Source organism: Colletotrichum orchidophilum, assembly GCF_001831195.1.
Source record: "Colletotrichum orchidophilum strain IMI 309357 chromosome Unknown Scaffold_92.1, whole genome shotgun sequence".
Classification (NCBI taxonomy): domain Eukaryota; kingdom Fungi; phylum Ascomycota; class Sordariomycetes; order Glomerellales; family Glomerellaceae; genus Colletotrichum; species Colletotrichum orchidophilum.
This window is the reverse complement of record NW_019173048.1, coordinates 54,105-70,259: the sequence shown is the minus strand read 5'-3', so window position 1 is coordinate 70,259 and position 16,155 is coordinate 54,105. Positions and strand designations below refer to the sequence as shown.

At 35.3% G+C, this 16,155-nt stretch overlaps 4 protein-coding genes across 4 annotated transcripts; 1 reads left to right on the top strand and 3 right to left on the bottom strand.

The window, feature by feature from the left end:
• Window positions 1-278: 278 nt before the first annotated feature.
• CORC01_09853 (uncharacterized protein) lies at window positions 279-8,387 on the bottom strand (the record flags this gene model as incomplete). The annotated part of the gene is made up of 3 exons (XM_022621482.1): window positions 279-294; window positions 8,140-8,284; window positions 8,372-8,387. 3 exons carry the CDS (start codon window positions 8,385-8,387, stop codon window positions 279-281), a joined length of 177 nt encoding a protein of 58 aa, XP_022471997.1.
• A 1,175-nt stretch (window positions 8,388-9,562) lies between these two features.
• CORC01_09852 (uncharacterized protein) lies at window positions 9,563-9,931 on the bottom strand (the record flags this gene model as incomplete). The annotated part of the gene is made up of 1 exon (XM_022621481.1): window positions 9,563-9,931. The coding sequence occupies one exon, from the start codon at window positions 9,929-9,931 to the stop codon at window positions 9,563-9,565; it is 369 nt and encodes a 122-aa protein (XP_022471996.1).
• Window positions 9,932-12,529: 2,598 nt separating this feature from the next.
• On the bottom strand, window positions 12,530-12,835 carry CORC01_09851 (uncharacterized protein; the record flags this gene model as incomplete). Its single annotated transcript, XM_022621480.1, has 1 exon — window positions 12,530-12,835. The coding sequence occupies one exon, from the start codon at window positions 12,833-12,835 to the stop codon at window positions 12,530-12,532; it is 306 nt and encodes a 101-aa protein (XP_022471995.1).
• A 659-nt stretch (window positions 12,836-13,494) lies between these two features.
• On the top strand, window positions 13,495-15,670 carry CORC01_09850 (uncharacterized protein; the record flags this gene model as incomplete). The annotated part of the gene is made up of 6 exons (XM_022621479.1): window positions 13,495-13,521; window positions 13,812-13,864; window positions 13,910-14,084; window positions 14,280-14,557; window positions 14,847-15,318; window positions 15,542-15,670. 6 exons carry the CDS (start codon window positions 13,495-13,497, stop codon window positions 15,668-15,670), a joined length of 1,134 nt encoding a protein of 377 aa, XP_022471994.1.
• Between the last annotated feature and the right edge of the window lie 485 nt (window positions 15,671-16,155).

Here is a 16,155-nt window from a genome sequence, read left to right as displayed (position 1 = left end):
TTTATAAACTTTATTATAAACGAATTCGCTATTTTATACTTTTATTTAATAAAAGTCTTTATTATATTTAAATTCATAATAAATATAGTTAAATTTATTTATTTTATAAATAAAACCGTTTAAAAAAAATACTATTATAATTAAGACTTTGTTTTAATTTCTTACATTAATAAATACGAAACTATTATTATAATAATTATAATAGTCGGAAGTTATTTTTATAATATTAAGTTTAATTAACGTATATACATAGCGAGTCGCCTATCATAGCGAGTCGCCTACTTTCCTTTCTTTCTATACCTTCTATTTTAATAACTATTTTTCTTTACATACGATTATAAATTCTTTTTTAAATAAAAATCGTATTATCTTTATACTTTAAACTATTAAAAAAGACTTAAATTTATCTATACGAAAAATAGCTTTTATTTATAATATTTTAAAAATAATACTTCGCGACCGACGTGCTAACTTATTATTTTAATATAAAATTTATACGAATTTAAAAAAAATAACTTTTTTAAAAAAAACCGTAATTCTTAAACGAGTTATTAATTTAATTAATTAAGGATTTTTATTACGATTTAATAACGTACGAGATATAACCGATTACCTCTTTACTAAACGCAACATAATATATATCGAACCGCGATAAATAGAGAACTTTATACCATATTAATTATAATTAAAAACGTATTTTCGATATAGAATCGATTATTAAAAAGTATTAGTTAAGGATTTTATAATTATTTAAGCTTAGTTTACTTTCGTACGAAATACGATTACGAAGTACGGAATATATAATTATAATATTTATAATTTTAATAAGACGGGCTTTTTAATAAAAATATTTTTATATATAAAGGTTATTATAATTTTTAATTATTATAAAAGGCTTCGTACGAAACAGCTTAGTAATTAAGAATAGGTTTCTATTATTTAAAATATATATACGGATAGCTAAGCGCTACCTCCGTACGTTATTATAAAAAGTAAATATTATTTCTTTTCGTAATATATTAATAGCTAATTCCCCCCTAAATAACGTATTTACCTTAGCGAAAATAAATAGATTATAAATAAAATCGGCCTAGATTAATTAAAGTATTTTAAAAAATATATAAAGTCTTATACGAAGAGTATTAAACGGCTTTTAATCCTTAATAACTATAATAGTTATAAATCGACTAAATTTAATAATTATTATAAAAAGCATAGTATTATCGCTCTTTATATACCTCCCTATTTATTATACGAATTTTAGTTTTTTAATATTAATTATTTTAACCTACTAAAGGCTTCGTATAATAAAAAAATTAAAAAAATAATACGGATATAAATTACGTATATTACTAAGGACGACTTCTTTTTTATTTTTAAAATAGCCTTTTTTATTTTAATAAGTAAAGAAAATATACGAGTTAGTTTTAAATAAGTTAGAATTATATTTTTTAACTTAAAAGTAGTTATTTCCCGCCTAGATTTTAAACTCAAAACGTTAATACTATCTAACTTACGCCTAAATAGCTAGGGCTCTTAGGACCTAAAAATACTAACTATAATATATAACGCCGTACAAAGCTTTATTTCACTTAAGAAACGGATCCATAGCTATTAATATAGCTTATTAATATATTTATATAAAATTATTAATTTATAAATTAAAAATATTAATAAGTTAATATATAAATTAGCTTTTATTAAAGCTAAGTACCGCGGGCTTTATATAGTAAATAAAATATTAAGTAAATACCGGAGGGCTAAAAAAACATAATTACGTCTTAAAGGCTTATTTAATATTACTAAGGCCGAGGTAATCCAAATAAAAAAAGGGGTTATTAATATTAAAAGCGAAAATATATATTAAAAAGATGCTCGTACGGAGGGGGTTAAATCGCGCAGGCGGTAATATAATAACTACAGAAAGACTAGATATAATATATAAATATATTAAGTAGTTTAAGAGATTTTTAAAAAAGAGGCTAATAAATAGTTTTAATTAATTTCATATGATATAGCTTAATTAATTTATATAAATAATAAGAGGGTATTTAGAAGTAAGCGACTCGCTATAATAAGCGACTCGCTATGTATATACGTTGAGCTAATTTTTATTATATAACTACGGTCGAGCTAAACGTTTAGATTATAAATAATATATTTTTTAATAATATTACTATTTTATTTTTTTATATTATTAATAAAATAACCGAAATATTAAAAAATACTATAATAAAAAAGCCTATAAATAAAAATTTAAATTAAAAGTTTCAATACTATTTAAAATTTTATACGTAATAAATATTAATATAAAATAAAATAAAAATTATTTTTATATTTAAAAGCGATATTTTTAAAAAGAATAAATTAATATATATATATTTATTGTTTTTATATTTTTTATAAAGTTATATATTTATTATTATATTATTATATTAATTTCTTTATATATCTATTTATTTTATATATTAAACCCTATTTTATAATAAAGCTTTTTAAAATATAGTTTTTATAATAATATAAATTATTATATTTATAAAGATTTTATAATCGAAATTAATTTTTATATAATAATAATTATTATAATTTATAATTAAATTTCTTATTTTTTTATATATAATTATTTAAAAAAAAGGGTTATAAAATTTTTAAAATTCTTTAAAAAATCCTTTTAAAAAAGACATTTAAAAAAGCTTAAGATTTTTTTAAAAAACTTTTAAAAACTTTTTAAAAAAAATTATAAAAAAACTTTTAAATCTTTTTTTATTTTTTATAAAAGAAATTATAAAGAAATCCTTAAAAAAATTTAAAAGCTTTTTTTAAAATTTTTATAATATATTTAAAAGATTTTATTAAGAAATTTATAAGAAAATATTAAGAAAGATTATTAATATATTATTTTATTCTTATTATATAAAAAGCGTATAATATAACTTTATTATTTATTATTTACGCTTTAGTTATTATAAATAATATAAGCTTAATTAATTAATTAGCCTTTTTTAAATAAAGCTAATTATAATAAAATAAGCTATATTATATTTTTTAACTTATTATAAAGGGATATAATAATTTTAAAATTAAAAATCCGCCGATATAAATTTAAAAAAAACGTCTTTTAGAAATATTATTAAAAATATATTTTTTATTTATTAAAAATAATTAAATTTATTATTTTAAAATAGATTTTATAATAATAAAAAATACTTAGTTTAATTAAAATAATATAATTAAAATTATAATTTTTAAAAAAGCTAAAAATAGTTTTTTATTAAATAGTATTACTTTTTATATTAATCGATATTATTTTTTAATTAATATGAAATATTTTAAAAAAGGGATTATTAAAAGTTCGTTTAAATATTTAAAAGAAAGATTATATACTCTTAGCTTATAAATATTTTGTTTTTAATATAAGCTTATTTAAAACGTATTTTTTAATTATTAATTATATCTTATATAATATTAATAAATTAATATAAATAATTAAAACTGTTTAAAAAATAACTCTTAATATTAGTATTATTTAATTTAATATTAAAAATAATATATATATTAAAATTTAAATATTTTTAAATAGAATAGCGGGCTTATTATATTTTTAAAAATAAGTATATAATATAAAGGTATTAAAAAATTAAATATTAATGATTAAACTTTTTATAAAGCTTAGTTTAAGTTTTTTTAAAAACGTATTTAATATTAATAAAAATAATAAGTTTTTATATTATAAAAACCCTATAATATATATAAAAAAGGGGCTTATTAATAAGTATATTAATATAAGCTTCATCTTTATTATTTAATATAGCTATTATTTATTTTAATAGTTAATATCTTTTATTATTAAACCTATTATTATTATTATTATAGTTACGTTTTTTAACCTATTTTTATTTAGCCTTATGTATAATATTAAAATTAATATAATAAATATAGAGTTATTATTAAATGTTTAAGAACTATTAATTTAATATAGCCTTTATTTATTTATTATTATTTATAATAATCATAATAAAGTAACGGACTAAATATTAGTTTATAAATTAGCGGATACTTATTAAAAGAAATTGAAAACCTTTTAATCTTTTATTATTAATAAAACTCAACGTAATATTATAAATAAATTTAAAATAGGTTTATTTAATAATTTAAAAAAAAGAGCTTAAAATAATTAATATTATAAATATTTTTAAAACTAATTACCTTAAAAAATCGCTTTTATATTTAAAAATAATAAAAAAAAGTCTAGATAAGGTTAATAAAACGGTTTAACTTATCGTTTATTTATTTTATTATATATAAGATATTTTATTTATTAACTCGCTTAATTAATATTATAATTAATAAATATTTAATTATTTTTTTTTAATTTATATAAGCCTTAACGTTATAAATATCTTATTAAATAAATAAAAACTTTAAAAACTATTTTTAAATAATAATACGTATATTATAAACTTAAATCCTAATTTATTAACTTATAATTTTAATAATATCTTAAATTATTTAAATAAGCTTACGATATAGAAAATATATAAAGATTTTTAAAATTAAAACTATAATTATATTAATTATATTAAAAGTCTAAATAATAATATAAAAGCTATTTATTTTCTTTTTAAACCTCGATAATAATTTACTATTTATAACTATATTTATAAAATTTATATTATTAAATATTAATATTTTATATAAGCTTAAGCTTATTAAACCGATTATATTAAAAAGTATATTAAATAATTCAGCCTTAAGCTTTATACTTATTCCGCTTTATAATACTAAATCTATTAACTTTTATAAAAATATTAATTTAGTTAAAAAAGAATATTATAAATTTATTTAAATTATAAAAAATCAATAAATTTAAAGTTTTAATTATAAAAATTAAAACAAATCGGTTATTTAAAATATAATAAAAAGTTATAATTTAAAAAAACGCTTTATTTTAAAAAAAAAGATTAATATAAAAATAAATAAAATAATAAATTAATTTAAAAACCTTATATTTTTTATTATTAATAAATATATTTTTATTATTAAAAGAGTACTATTATTAATTATTAATTAATTTTAATAACTTATAAAATAAACTAAAAAGCACTATTAAACTACTTTATTATAAAATAAAAAAGTTATTAAAACTATTTATTAAAAAAAAAAACTATATTTTAAAAAAAAATCGTAAAAAAATAATCCGTTACGTTTTTATTTTTCTTTTCAAAAAATAATAAATAAAGTATAATATAAGTTTTATATTAGGATAATTATTTATAAAACGTCGCGTATTTTATAATATATTAATTAAAAGTTCGATAATAAAATTATATTATTTTTAAAAATTATTAATTTTATAAAATTAATTAACGTTTAGGCGGTTATTTTTTAAAAAAAGAGATAATAGCGATTAATTAAATAATAATAAAAAGCCGTAATTAATTAATAATTACTTTTATAAAAAAGGAGGTTAATTAATATAAATTCTATTTTAAAATTAGCTTTATAAAACATTTTTAATTTTAATTAAAAAAGCTATTATAAATTAATAATATAAATTAAATTTAAAATCTTAATAATATAACTTTAAATTAAAGGGATTAATAAAATAAAAAGGTTAAAATATTTTATAAATATTTAATAAAATTTTATTATATTAATAATATTTTTTTAAATTAATTAAAAATTTAAATAGCGATGTCGGTATAAAAGCGACGCCGGTATATTAATTTACGACGCCGGTATATTAATTCTTTTATTTAAATTTAGAAAGCCTTAGGCTTTTTATTAATTCTTAAGGCTTAAAATTCTATGATCGGACTTTTAGATTACTTTTTTATTATTAAAATTTTTATTATATTAATTACTTATAAAGAAGTTTTTTTTAAAATAAGTTATAAATTTTATAATAGTATTTATAACAATAAGAACGCTACATTAATTTAATATTGCAATATAAATCGTAAAAATAAACATTATTAAATAATTTATAAGATAAAGAAAATAGCTTTTCTTTTTATAAAAGCAATAAAAAATGTTTATTATTTATTATACCGTTTTAAATTATTATATTTATTAATAAAGATTAAATAAATTATAAATATTTATTTAAGTATAACGGTAAAAATAGTCTTATTAATACAAAATCTTTTTTACCGACTTATAAGGAATATATTAATATTAAATTAAATATAATAATCGAGCGAAAAGAACTTTTATTATTAAATATTAATTATGATAATTTAAAATTTAAAAAGGTTAAGCGAATTTATTAAGTTTAATTAAGATAAAATTAAAAAAAGAATATTAATATTAAAAAAGACGGAGGCCGCTTATAATAAAATTGAAAGCTATTACCTATACGAATAAAATAGTATAATATATATAATCGCTAGGTTATCTAAGGTTTATTAATTAGCCGCACCTTTTAACCGCGAGGATGGATCTTTTTTAACGTTTACTCCCTGTATAATAGGTATGGCTCCAGGGGCTGATACCTTGATCTGGCTCTGACATGGCCAAAGGTGGCCTGATAAGCAAATCCAGAAGGAGCTCTCTTTTACACACATACCGAACAGGAGAGCAGCTTCTGGGTCAGAGAACGATCCACTGGTCCAGCAACGGCTTCGACGAGAGCTCCCAATAGGAGAGTTGTAGATATGAGCTAGACATCGGTGTTCCAGTGCTCCGTGTAAATACTATCTAACAACGGCATTTTCACTTCCAAAGCGTTGCCAGCCAACCATAATGTCCCCAAAAACTTTACATTCTTTCGACGTCGTGAGTAAATAGGTTTCTTCCATGTCGCCCCACGTAGAGAGGCCTCAGCCAACGCCCCTTACATCTAGCCCCCCAAAGACGTCTCGCTCTACGCCGGTCTCAAAGGCACCATCAAGGCAATTTCAACACCACGTCATCCACAGCAACCGACCTTTGTCTCGTCAATCTACGTTGGAGGCTCGCCAGGCTTCACCCGCCGTATTCCGTAACAAGAAACGCCAAACACGGCGTCCCACGGAAACTACCAGAGTAGAAATTGAGCACGATACTTCTGGTCGCACTCTCAATATATACTCTATTATCAACGTAGATGAAATGGCAGAATGCGAGGACTCCTGCGAAGCCAGCAAGCCAGCTATAGAACCTCTTTAGTTTGTCCGTCGCGTGGACTTGGACGGCACGGCGGCCGGTCATTCTTTAATTAGAAGCATATTAGAGAGGTTCTGAGTTGATTAAGATAGGAACACGGCTGCGAGCGCGGGATAAAAGACAAGAGCATTAGTATAAACACTGACGTCACGTCGTCGCGAGTTATGGCACGCACGGAAAGACATAGGAGGTGCATTACAATGGCTTATGTCTAGTCAAAACGAACGGAAAGAAGAACAACAAGGTCTATAAACGGAGTGAAATTCGCCAGATAATACACGTGACAGACGTTTCGTAGAGTGTTGACACTATTCCCGGTTCTTGCCGGATGTTGATTTTGAAACTACTTGTGAATTCAGAAAATCGCTTTGACATGGAAGGGAAAGGGTTTTTAAATCGCCGCTCTTAGAAAAATCTAGCCATTATTTGTAGTCTTATTCCAAATTCAAATACCACCGCCTATATGGTATAGTATGGCACAGAACCGTACGTAGACAAAATAGGGCAAGAAAGATAAAGCCTCTCAACCGTTTAAGGCGGTTATCTACCCTAGAAAGGTCGATGATGGAACAGTAGTAGGCCCGAGACCCTCCCCAGCTACACCCCAATCGCCGCCGTTTTCTAAAACAAATTCCTGTTGCGGGATAGGTTAACCATCAAAGCCATAGACCCACGGGTAGAGCGGCTCGTCTGCTACAGCATGGGCAGAGTCAGCAGCATCTGTCAAATATCCATTCGTGTATCCGGTTTTGAGATACGTAGTCTCCGCGCAATAGCCGCTCGGTATACTATGCTCTACTAGCTTGAACAAATAACTACCACATCCAGCATACCATCAGCAATAGCAGTTGTGAGCTAGATAAAGGAAGACCAGGTCGCAGCCGCCTGAGCTAAGAGCGTCGAAACATTGTTGACTATATAGCGATCTGAGAACACAAGGACTTGGACGTATTAGTAGTTATCCACCGCTTCACCGTATCCGGGTTGACTTACTTCATGAACACAGTATGTAAACAATTAGGGCACATCTGAGCTGAATGGCCGGCGGAGCCCTTGTTACCACAACCGCTGAACATCTGTTCCTGGAGAGCCATACTCGAAGATATGACGTCCGAGGACTGCCGCGTATATACCGAGACTATATCGTTGAAGGTGGGTTGTCTAAAGGACGTCAGCTTTGCGGGGGATAATAACGAGCACTCCGCCGTAGCAAGGCTTGTCGTACCATAGTACGATTTCATGTCCGCTTGTTAGTACTATACATCTACCGATAGTGACATAGCATCTGCTGGCGGGGTGTGCGGTCCGGCCAATTCTTCTCGGAAAGCCTCGGTCTGGTCAAAGGCCTGCGTGGCCGAACTGGACGACACTAGACGCCGTATTAAGATTCGAAAAGGCATTGCCGTCGGAGGGTTCGCTGAGTATGTTGTCGAGCGTTAGGGTATACTAGAGCAGGATGTGAAGTATATAACTGGGGAGGTTGCCGCGCTATTTATATCGATTCAATAGGCATTTATAGACCTTTGTCAAATTACACAACCCGGGCCTACGCAGGGGGTGCTCTGTTCTGGTCGCAACAGCTATGGAGGTACTCTCTATTCTTAATGCCAGCTCGCAGAGACCTAGGAAGCTAACAAGCGTTCGGGCAAGCGAAAAGCAAGCGCCGTAGGCGATGGAAGGTCAAATACAGGGTAATAATAACTAACGAGCAGCTAGCAGGTTAGGCTGCCCTACTACGACGACGATAAGTGCCCGGGTAAAGGGGTTGGCCGACATTTGGCACGAATCGACGCTAACCAGCGTCTGAAGCGCAGTCGAGTACGCCATCGTACGGGGGCTTTCTACCCGTCTTACTTCTTCACAGCCATTTCTAGATGAGTAGTCCGTTTGTTAAAAATAATTCGGCGCGGCACGCCCCTGTAACTATACACCATACAATATTAAACGAAAAGGCTCTCTTACGCAATTCTCGCCTTTCATCTCCAAAAAGAAACAGCAGCCGATGCGCGCCGAGGTCTGTCGCAGCAGCTACCAAGACGCCGTTTAAAGATGTTTCTATGTTATGGCCTGAAAGCACAAGGGCCAACCGCTCTTAATAGTCACCAACTACAAAAAGACATTATGACGGTAAAAAAATAAACGTGCCCCCTCCGGATATCTCATAGAACCGCAGTAGAATAGGATCTCTTCGGAAACAGTGCCTTCTAGCCGTACCGGGTCAAAAGTCTCTACAACGCTACCGACCGTTTATAGGTTAAGCGCGACGGCGGCCCGGTAGCAGCCGCCGCTTTCCCAGTCTCATCCAGCTTTTACGAAGAACGGCCTTCTATTATTAACCTAGACCCAATGGCGGCGCCACCCTAGCGAACGTAGGCGATAATAGCATCCCAGACATCAGAAGACCCCTCCCTCAGGGCTACATAGATAATACCCACAGTAGTCTCAGGCGGCCGGACCCTAACAGAAACAATACTTTTGGCCAACGTTTCCGCGCCGGCGGCGAAGGCGTTAACCATAATAGGTCCCGGAACGGGCTAGGAAGGACAAGGGCGTGCGTCAACTGCGGCCTATGCGCCAAGAGAATAGACGCCTTGTCATTAATAGGGTCCCGTACCGCACGTAGAAGACCTTTATCATAAACCTCGGCCACGACACCGATATGACGTACGTATACGTATCCATAGTAACGATAAGAGGAGTTGATATTAGCGACCTTAAGCTTAGGAAGGATGTCGTTAAGGGTGGGGAGCACGAAGGCTACAAGTTTAAAGGTAAAAGTGCTCATTAGTGGCGTTATAGGTATTGCAAACCAATAGCCAGGCAGCGGGAGTCTTTATTCTCATAAAGGGGTATTTATTTATCGAATTACTTCATTTTAATCTCTTCGCTAACCCATAATGGTTGGAAGGCTTTCAGAGCCCTGCATCTAGCTTAGCTGAACTTAGCCTCAATCGTCTCGCGTATTTATTTCATCATACTATCCTTGACTGATTCGGGCTTGTCCTCTTCCAATTCCTCTCTACGGTCCTTTAACTTCTTTTTAAGATCCGCCATCTCATCATAGACGTCCGGTATCTACATCTCGAGCGTATCGCACTTAGCTTAAAATTCGTCCACCGCAATATCGAGATTGCCGACAGCCTCCACGCTTTCAAATTAACTATCTTCTACCTCACTACATTTTTTCTCCAAGTCATCGCACCGCGCTTCGAGCTCCTTATTATATTCCTATAGTTCCTTTACCGTTTATCGTAAATTATCGATCTATTATTGCTACTATTGCTGCTGCTCAAATACACGTATTAATAGACTGTCGGGGTCGGCTGACGGTAACCGTTACGATTTATTCCGATAAGTGGCGTCTCGTGTAGGCGTCGTTACGGTGTATACGGTAGTAAGTAAACGTTTTCGTTTCAAAGGTTGTATATAGATATCTGCGTTTCCTAAAGGGAAGACGCCCTAAAAGGAATCCGACTAATCATTCTACCGGTCAGCATCGCTATAACCCGGCGGGTCGCGGTCGTAATTATAATCGTAATCGCGTCTGAAGCTTTCGGCCACAATAGCTACGGCGTTTAAGATAGCCTTCGGCGACTATTCCTCGCTTAAACATTCATCGTACGGCGGGGGTAAGCCTCGCTCGGGTAGCACATCCTCAAAAGGAAGAGTGCTACCACACGATATAGGCATGGCCGGGCCGGGGGAATTGAGATATTCTTTTATGGACGGAGAATCCTCCTGGTCATAAGGCCTATCCACCTTGCCGCCAGCGCTATAATACAGCCTACCCACGTCCACCATATACTCATACGCATTCTTATCCCTTTCTATCAAAAAAAAGAAACCTAAAATAGCCTTTTAATAAATCGCAAACGTCTTTCGCTATAAAATATTATACCAGAAATATATAAAAAACCGCAAGGCTGTCGCAAGGGACACTAATAATACCTAAATATCCAAAATAAGTTCGTTAGGCGTATTTTTATTATTAAAGTCGATTAGCGTAACTAAGTCGATCTTACCCTCGCTATATAATTAAAATTAAAAATAAACTACCGATTATATACCGTGGAGGAGCTAGCGAATAATTTTAAAGTAAAATAGAACTAAGCCGTTAATACCGGTTTTATTGTAAAGCGTTTTGTTTAATAACTTAATACAATTCGCTCAGATCTATAGCTAAGTCGTAATATTAATTAATATACCGTTAGGTATTAAAAAAAATCGGAAATAAATAAGGCCGGGGGAATAGTATCGGGCGCGGAGTTATAGACGCTGCTCAATCACTTCAAGTAATTAGCCCTCATCTTCACACACCGCGATAACTTCGTGGACATCAAAATCGGGATCGTCCGGGTCACAAGGCGGTATATTAAAACCTTTCTCGACTGCTTTTATAAGGTTAAAAGAACACGGAGAAGCGCAATAGCCGACACCGAGCAAGAGAGGAGCCGGTACTTACCTATAGTCATACTAGCATCGTCCTTTCTCGCCCTTCGCAGCATTTCCTCAGCGCGGTCCTCCTAAACGAGACGCATCCGGCAAGGCTCCGACCCGGCTCAAAGTGCATGTATAGCTATTATGCGAACAGTAAAATGACCGGGGTGTCTAGTCACGAACTCAAACGTGAAGCTGCGAATGCTGCGCTCTAAATTAATTCCGACGAGTACCCGATCCCGCTCGCACAATAAGTCACGCCAGCAAATAAACGGTCGGAACGGTTAGGACAGGCCTCGTCAACAAGGACGCGCAGGAGAGATAAAAAGCTAAAAAGGGGAGGCTAACGTTAAAAATAAAGTTGCTAAGGTCGTCAATTTACAAAGGATGAGAAACGGAAAAGGCTAGGATTCAGCAAGCAAGAAGAAGACAGCCCAAAAAAAGGGCAGGACGCGGTAGGTTTTTATTCCGCGAATGAATCCACTAACAAAAAGGCGATCGATTAGCTGGTTTTGCTTCAATTTACCCAGTGCCTAAGTAGGGCTAATTGCGGACGTCGTTGGCGCGCTGGAGCCTGGGACACACCGGCCCACCACACCGGAACACCACGGCTAGAGCGACCCCAGAAACGCCAGTCAAGACGATACGCGTCGTCTGGTTACCAAGGAGGCATCGCTCTTCGCTTCCCAATCAATTTGATCTATCGACACGAAGCTATTTGGACCTGGCGTTCACGGCCGGCCACCTACTTGCGTCACTGGCTACGCCGAGCTCCGAGGGGTAACCCTAAAACATCTCATTTAGCGCGTGCGGCAACGGTCTATTAGCCGGGGACCAAACGAGAAGCCTACAACTCTCGATTACAGAAGTGTCCCACGACAATGACAGCGATGATGCATTTGTAAGCATGGGCATGAAGGCTCAATCTCATTCTATGGCATCACGGTCAGAGCCAACCTCCAGGGTTGTATGGTGGCCTGGTCCGCTTGATCTCCGGCTTGACAGCCTCGAATTCATACCCTTCTCGGCCCCGCCTGACTAGAGCAAAGAGTACACCAAGATCATCCTCTGCTACTAGCAAGTCTAGCTCGTCTAAAGCCTGTCCCTCCACCCCTTTGCTCGACCCAGATCCAAACGGATAACCATCACCTATACTTTCCTCTGCAGACACAGCGTTTGTCTCATTCATGACGCTCTCGAAACGGCTGACAATATCTCGAAGCCGCACCACAGCTTGTTCGACGTCGGACATGAAGGCGGTCCCTGTGAGGGCCACACCTTTCCAATAACCAAGCTCTTGCCTGAGGCGGCCGGAATCTCTCACGAGTTCTTCTAGACGTTCCTCCTTACTGACCGGTGCCTTCTGAGACTATATGGTACTGTCCGTAAGGTCGGTTGCATAGGTTCTCCCGCCCAAGGCCGCGACGGCGTTATCTATATCGGTTAGTAGGCGCGGCAAGCCGTTTGACCGACGAGGGCGCTTTAAAGGTCTAGCTACTATAGTATTACCATCGCAATGCGGCGGGGTGCCGGTGCGTTACCGAAGCAGGTGGGCGTCGTGGATCGTTTTATATAAGGACAACTGCTGAGCGCGAAATGGAAGCCAGATATAGATGAGATATACTTCTCGTAAGCCGTGACAAGATTCTAAACGCCATATCGGGCTATTTCCGTCGCCAACTCGATAAGTGGAGAAATAAGCTAGAGCTTTCACGGGTGAATAAGCCGCGAGGTAATCTCATTTCGACACAGCAGACTCCATTAATATCGTGCGGTTCAGTATCAACTTCGAGACTACCTCTATAGTCCTGGCGTCGTTGCGGAAACGGCCATCAACGCCAACCGCTGCCCGCCGAGCCGATAATGGCTTCTCAAAGTCCGGTCGCGTGGAGATACGCTTCTTGGGAGACAATGTCGGACGTCAACATGGGACGACACGTACGAAAAGCACAATGTGCCTTGTTCAAAGAGAAAGGTAGTCTGGAGCCACGGTGCTGACGATATAAATCTCGTTATTAGCAAAGGCGTAAGCTGGGCTGCTAAGTCGCCATGGACGCGCTAGGAGGAGTCATGGATTCTATATAGTGAGCGGCGCTCTATCACAATGCCACAGGAGTATCCTGCTAATGGGACCTAGGACCAACCTGCTGAGACAAAATGAGCGGTGCTGCCTCGCCATCTGCCTAGCGGTCAATTACCCTCACAACGGGCTAACCGACGACACGTAGTACCCGCCGCTAAACAGGGTCAGAGAGGATATGAACAGCACCGCGGGAAACCGGTTCATCGCCTACATCATAAGCTGTCTTTGTGGGCCCTTATAAAGCAAAAAGTTTGTTATCAAGGTCGCCGCGCTTCTAGCGTGCCTAAAAGTCCGGGAGTCACCCGATGAAGGTGACGACGGCCCGTCGGATAATAGGACCAACCTGTTGTTCGAGTTCGACAAGGCACTGAACTTTGAATTTGGAAACATGCCTATTGCCACCAAAGTGCTGGAGCAGGTCTTGATGTTTGCCGCGCGCATCTAGGAAATCGATGCGCCGGAAGACGCTGTTCACCCCGGGATCTTACCGGCGACTTTCGATCTTTGCGACGATTCAATATTAAGAAAAATGCTTAATATGTACTGCTGCGTGCGAATCTTGTTTCCCGACACCTATAAGTCGACCATGCACCGGACATGAGCAATCTTCCAGATAAGCTCTGTAGACCCGGCGGAGCTACTCCTCGACACGCTCAGCGACGATGAGCTAGAGTCGGCGGGCCACTCCATGTGTGACGTGGATGATGATCTGTTCAACGACAAGGACGACGAGCCTTCCCGTTCTGACATTGAATCTGGCGAAGGCTCAGACCTATCGGATACGGGGCGGTTAGACGACGAGCACGGCGGTGCCGAATCCGACTTTGCGGAGGGCTCAGACGTGTCGGATAAAAGCTATGCGTCTGACGCAGAGGATGACAGCGACACAGAGTAGTTGTTGAGTTTATTACGTAGGAGGGTGTGTTGTTTTATACATGTAATTTGCTCGTGACTATTCCTGGAAAAAGATTTCGTCTTCCTTCCATCCCGCTCACGCGTGAGGAGCCGACCTGCCCCAGTATCTATCAAACGTCCAGGGAGTGGTCTACATGCAATGTCCTATGCTCTTTACTGAGCGACGCAAGCTCTACCTTTACGACGATGACAGAAGCGACACATTAGTGATGCCGGCGATGGCTTGCATGGAGTCCCAGAGCACCTCGCTCACCTTTACTTAAAGCCAAGCGGCGAAGCACGAAGCATCGAAAGACGGAGCCCAACGCTACCGTAAAACTCCCGGCGAAGGAGCGGAAGCAAAAAATGAGGGATTCGTCCGCAAAGTGCCCACCAGCGGCGTAAATAGCTCCTTATCATTCTCGCGCCTCAGCGCAAGAAACAAGTTTCGTCGACTGTACTACGATCAAAACCAGAAACGTCTTCTCGTACCGTACTATACGCATCCCATCTATTTCATTAAGTCTCTCCCGCAGCGGATCGACCACCAGCTGCAGGATGCCAACTCGACCAGCGTCGAAACACCGGTGGTACCACCGGCAACGTCTGCACCAGCATTCTCGCGCCCTCCCGTCGGACTTCCCTATATAATGTCTCGTCGATCGTCGGCTCTCGCAGTGCTGGTCCTCCAGCTTGCTGTTGCCGCCGTGAAAGCAACATCGGCCGCCGAGATCCTCTCGCAAGTTCCGTCGTGCGCCGTAAGTACTCGTAGCATCGGCCGGGCTTTCGTCACGCTAACGGGCCATCTATCATCCACTCTAAGTACATCAGCAAAACATTCATCACGTCCGCCTACGATCCAAAAGACGCGACTACGTACATCTGTCCCAACATTGCTATCCAATCGCAGCTTTCGACATATGTACAGACAAACTGCCCGTTCGACGATCAACTAAGTTGGCCCCGCCGTTTCCTATTTAGTCTGGAAGCCCATCTAACCTTATAAAGCTGCAACGACGGTGGAGGGAGCCCTATACAAAGCGTATCCAAAAGCATCGCGAAGGACGGAAGTCCAACGGGCGCTTATCATCAGCTGCAGCCTCGTCTTAGTCATTGTGACACTTCGTCTATTCACAAGCAAACAATACGCCGGTGGGCTTTAGAAGGACGACTACATGACCATTTTTGCAGTAGTACTTAGCCCCGAACCCGTAGGCGTAGGTGAACCTCGCTGATGTTAGCTTCCAAGCACTTCTCATTGCTCTTGCTGCGGTCTATCTATACCGGCAGGTGAATTGGGAAATACCAATCCAGCAATCTAGTTAGACTAGAGGATGATACCGTTGGGAGGGCTAATAAACAAAGACAGTCTATCTCTAATAATGACCTTTTTGAGTCTTAGCGAGTGGATGATACTTTTGTTTATAAATTTAGCTCCGTTTACGACCTTGAGAATTAACTACTTATTCTCGTTGATTATTATTAGTATGCTTTCTACTTATGAGGATATCTTAGCCGCCTTAGTTTCCTTTAATCTCTTAGTAGAATAGCTATTTTTTTTTTTGCCGTAGTTGCATCCGCGATTCTTATTTATG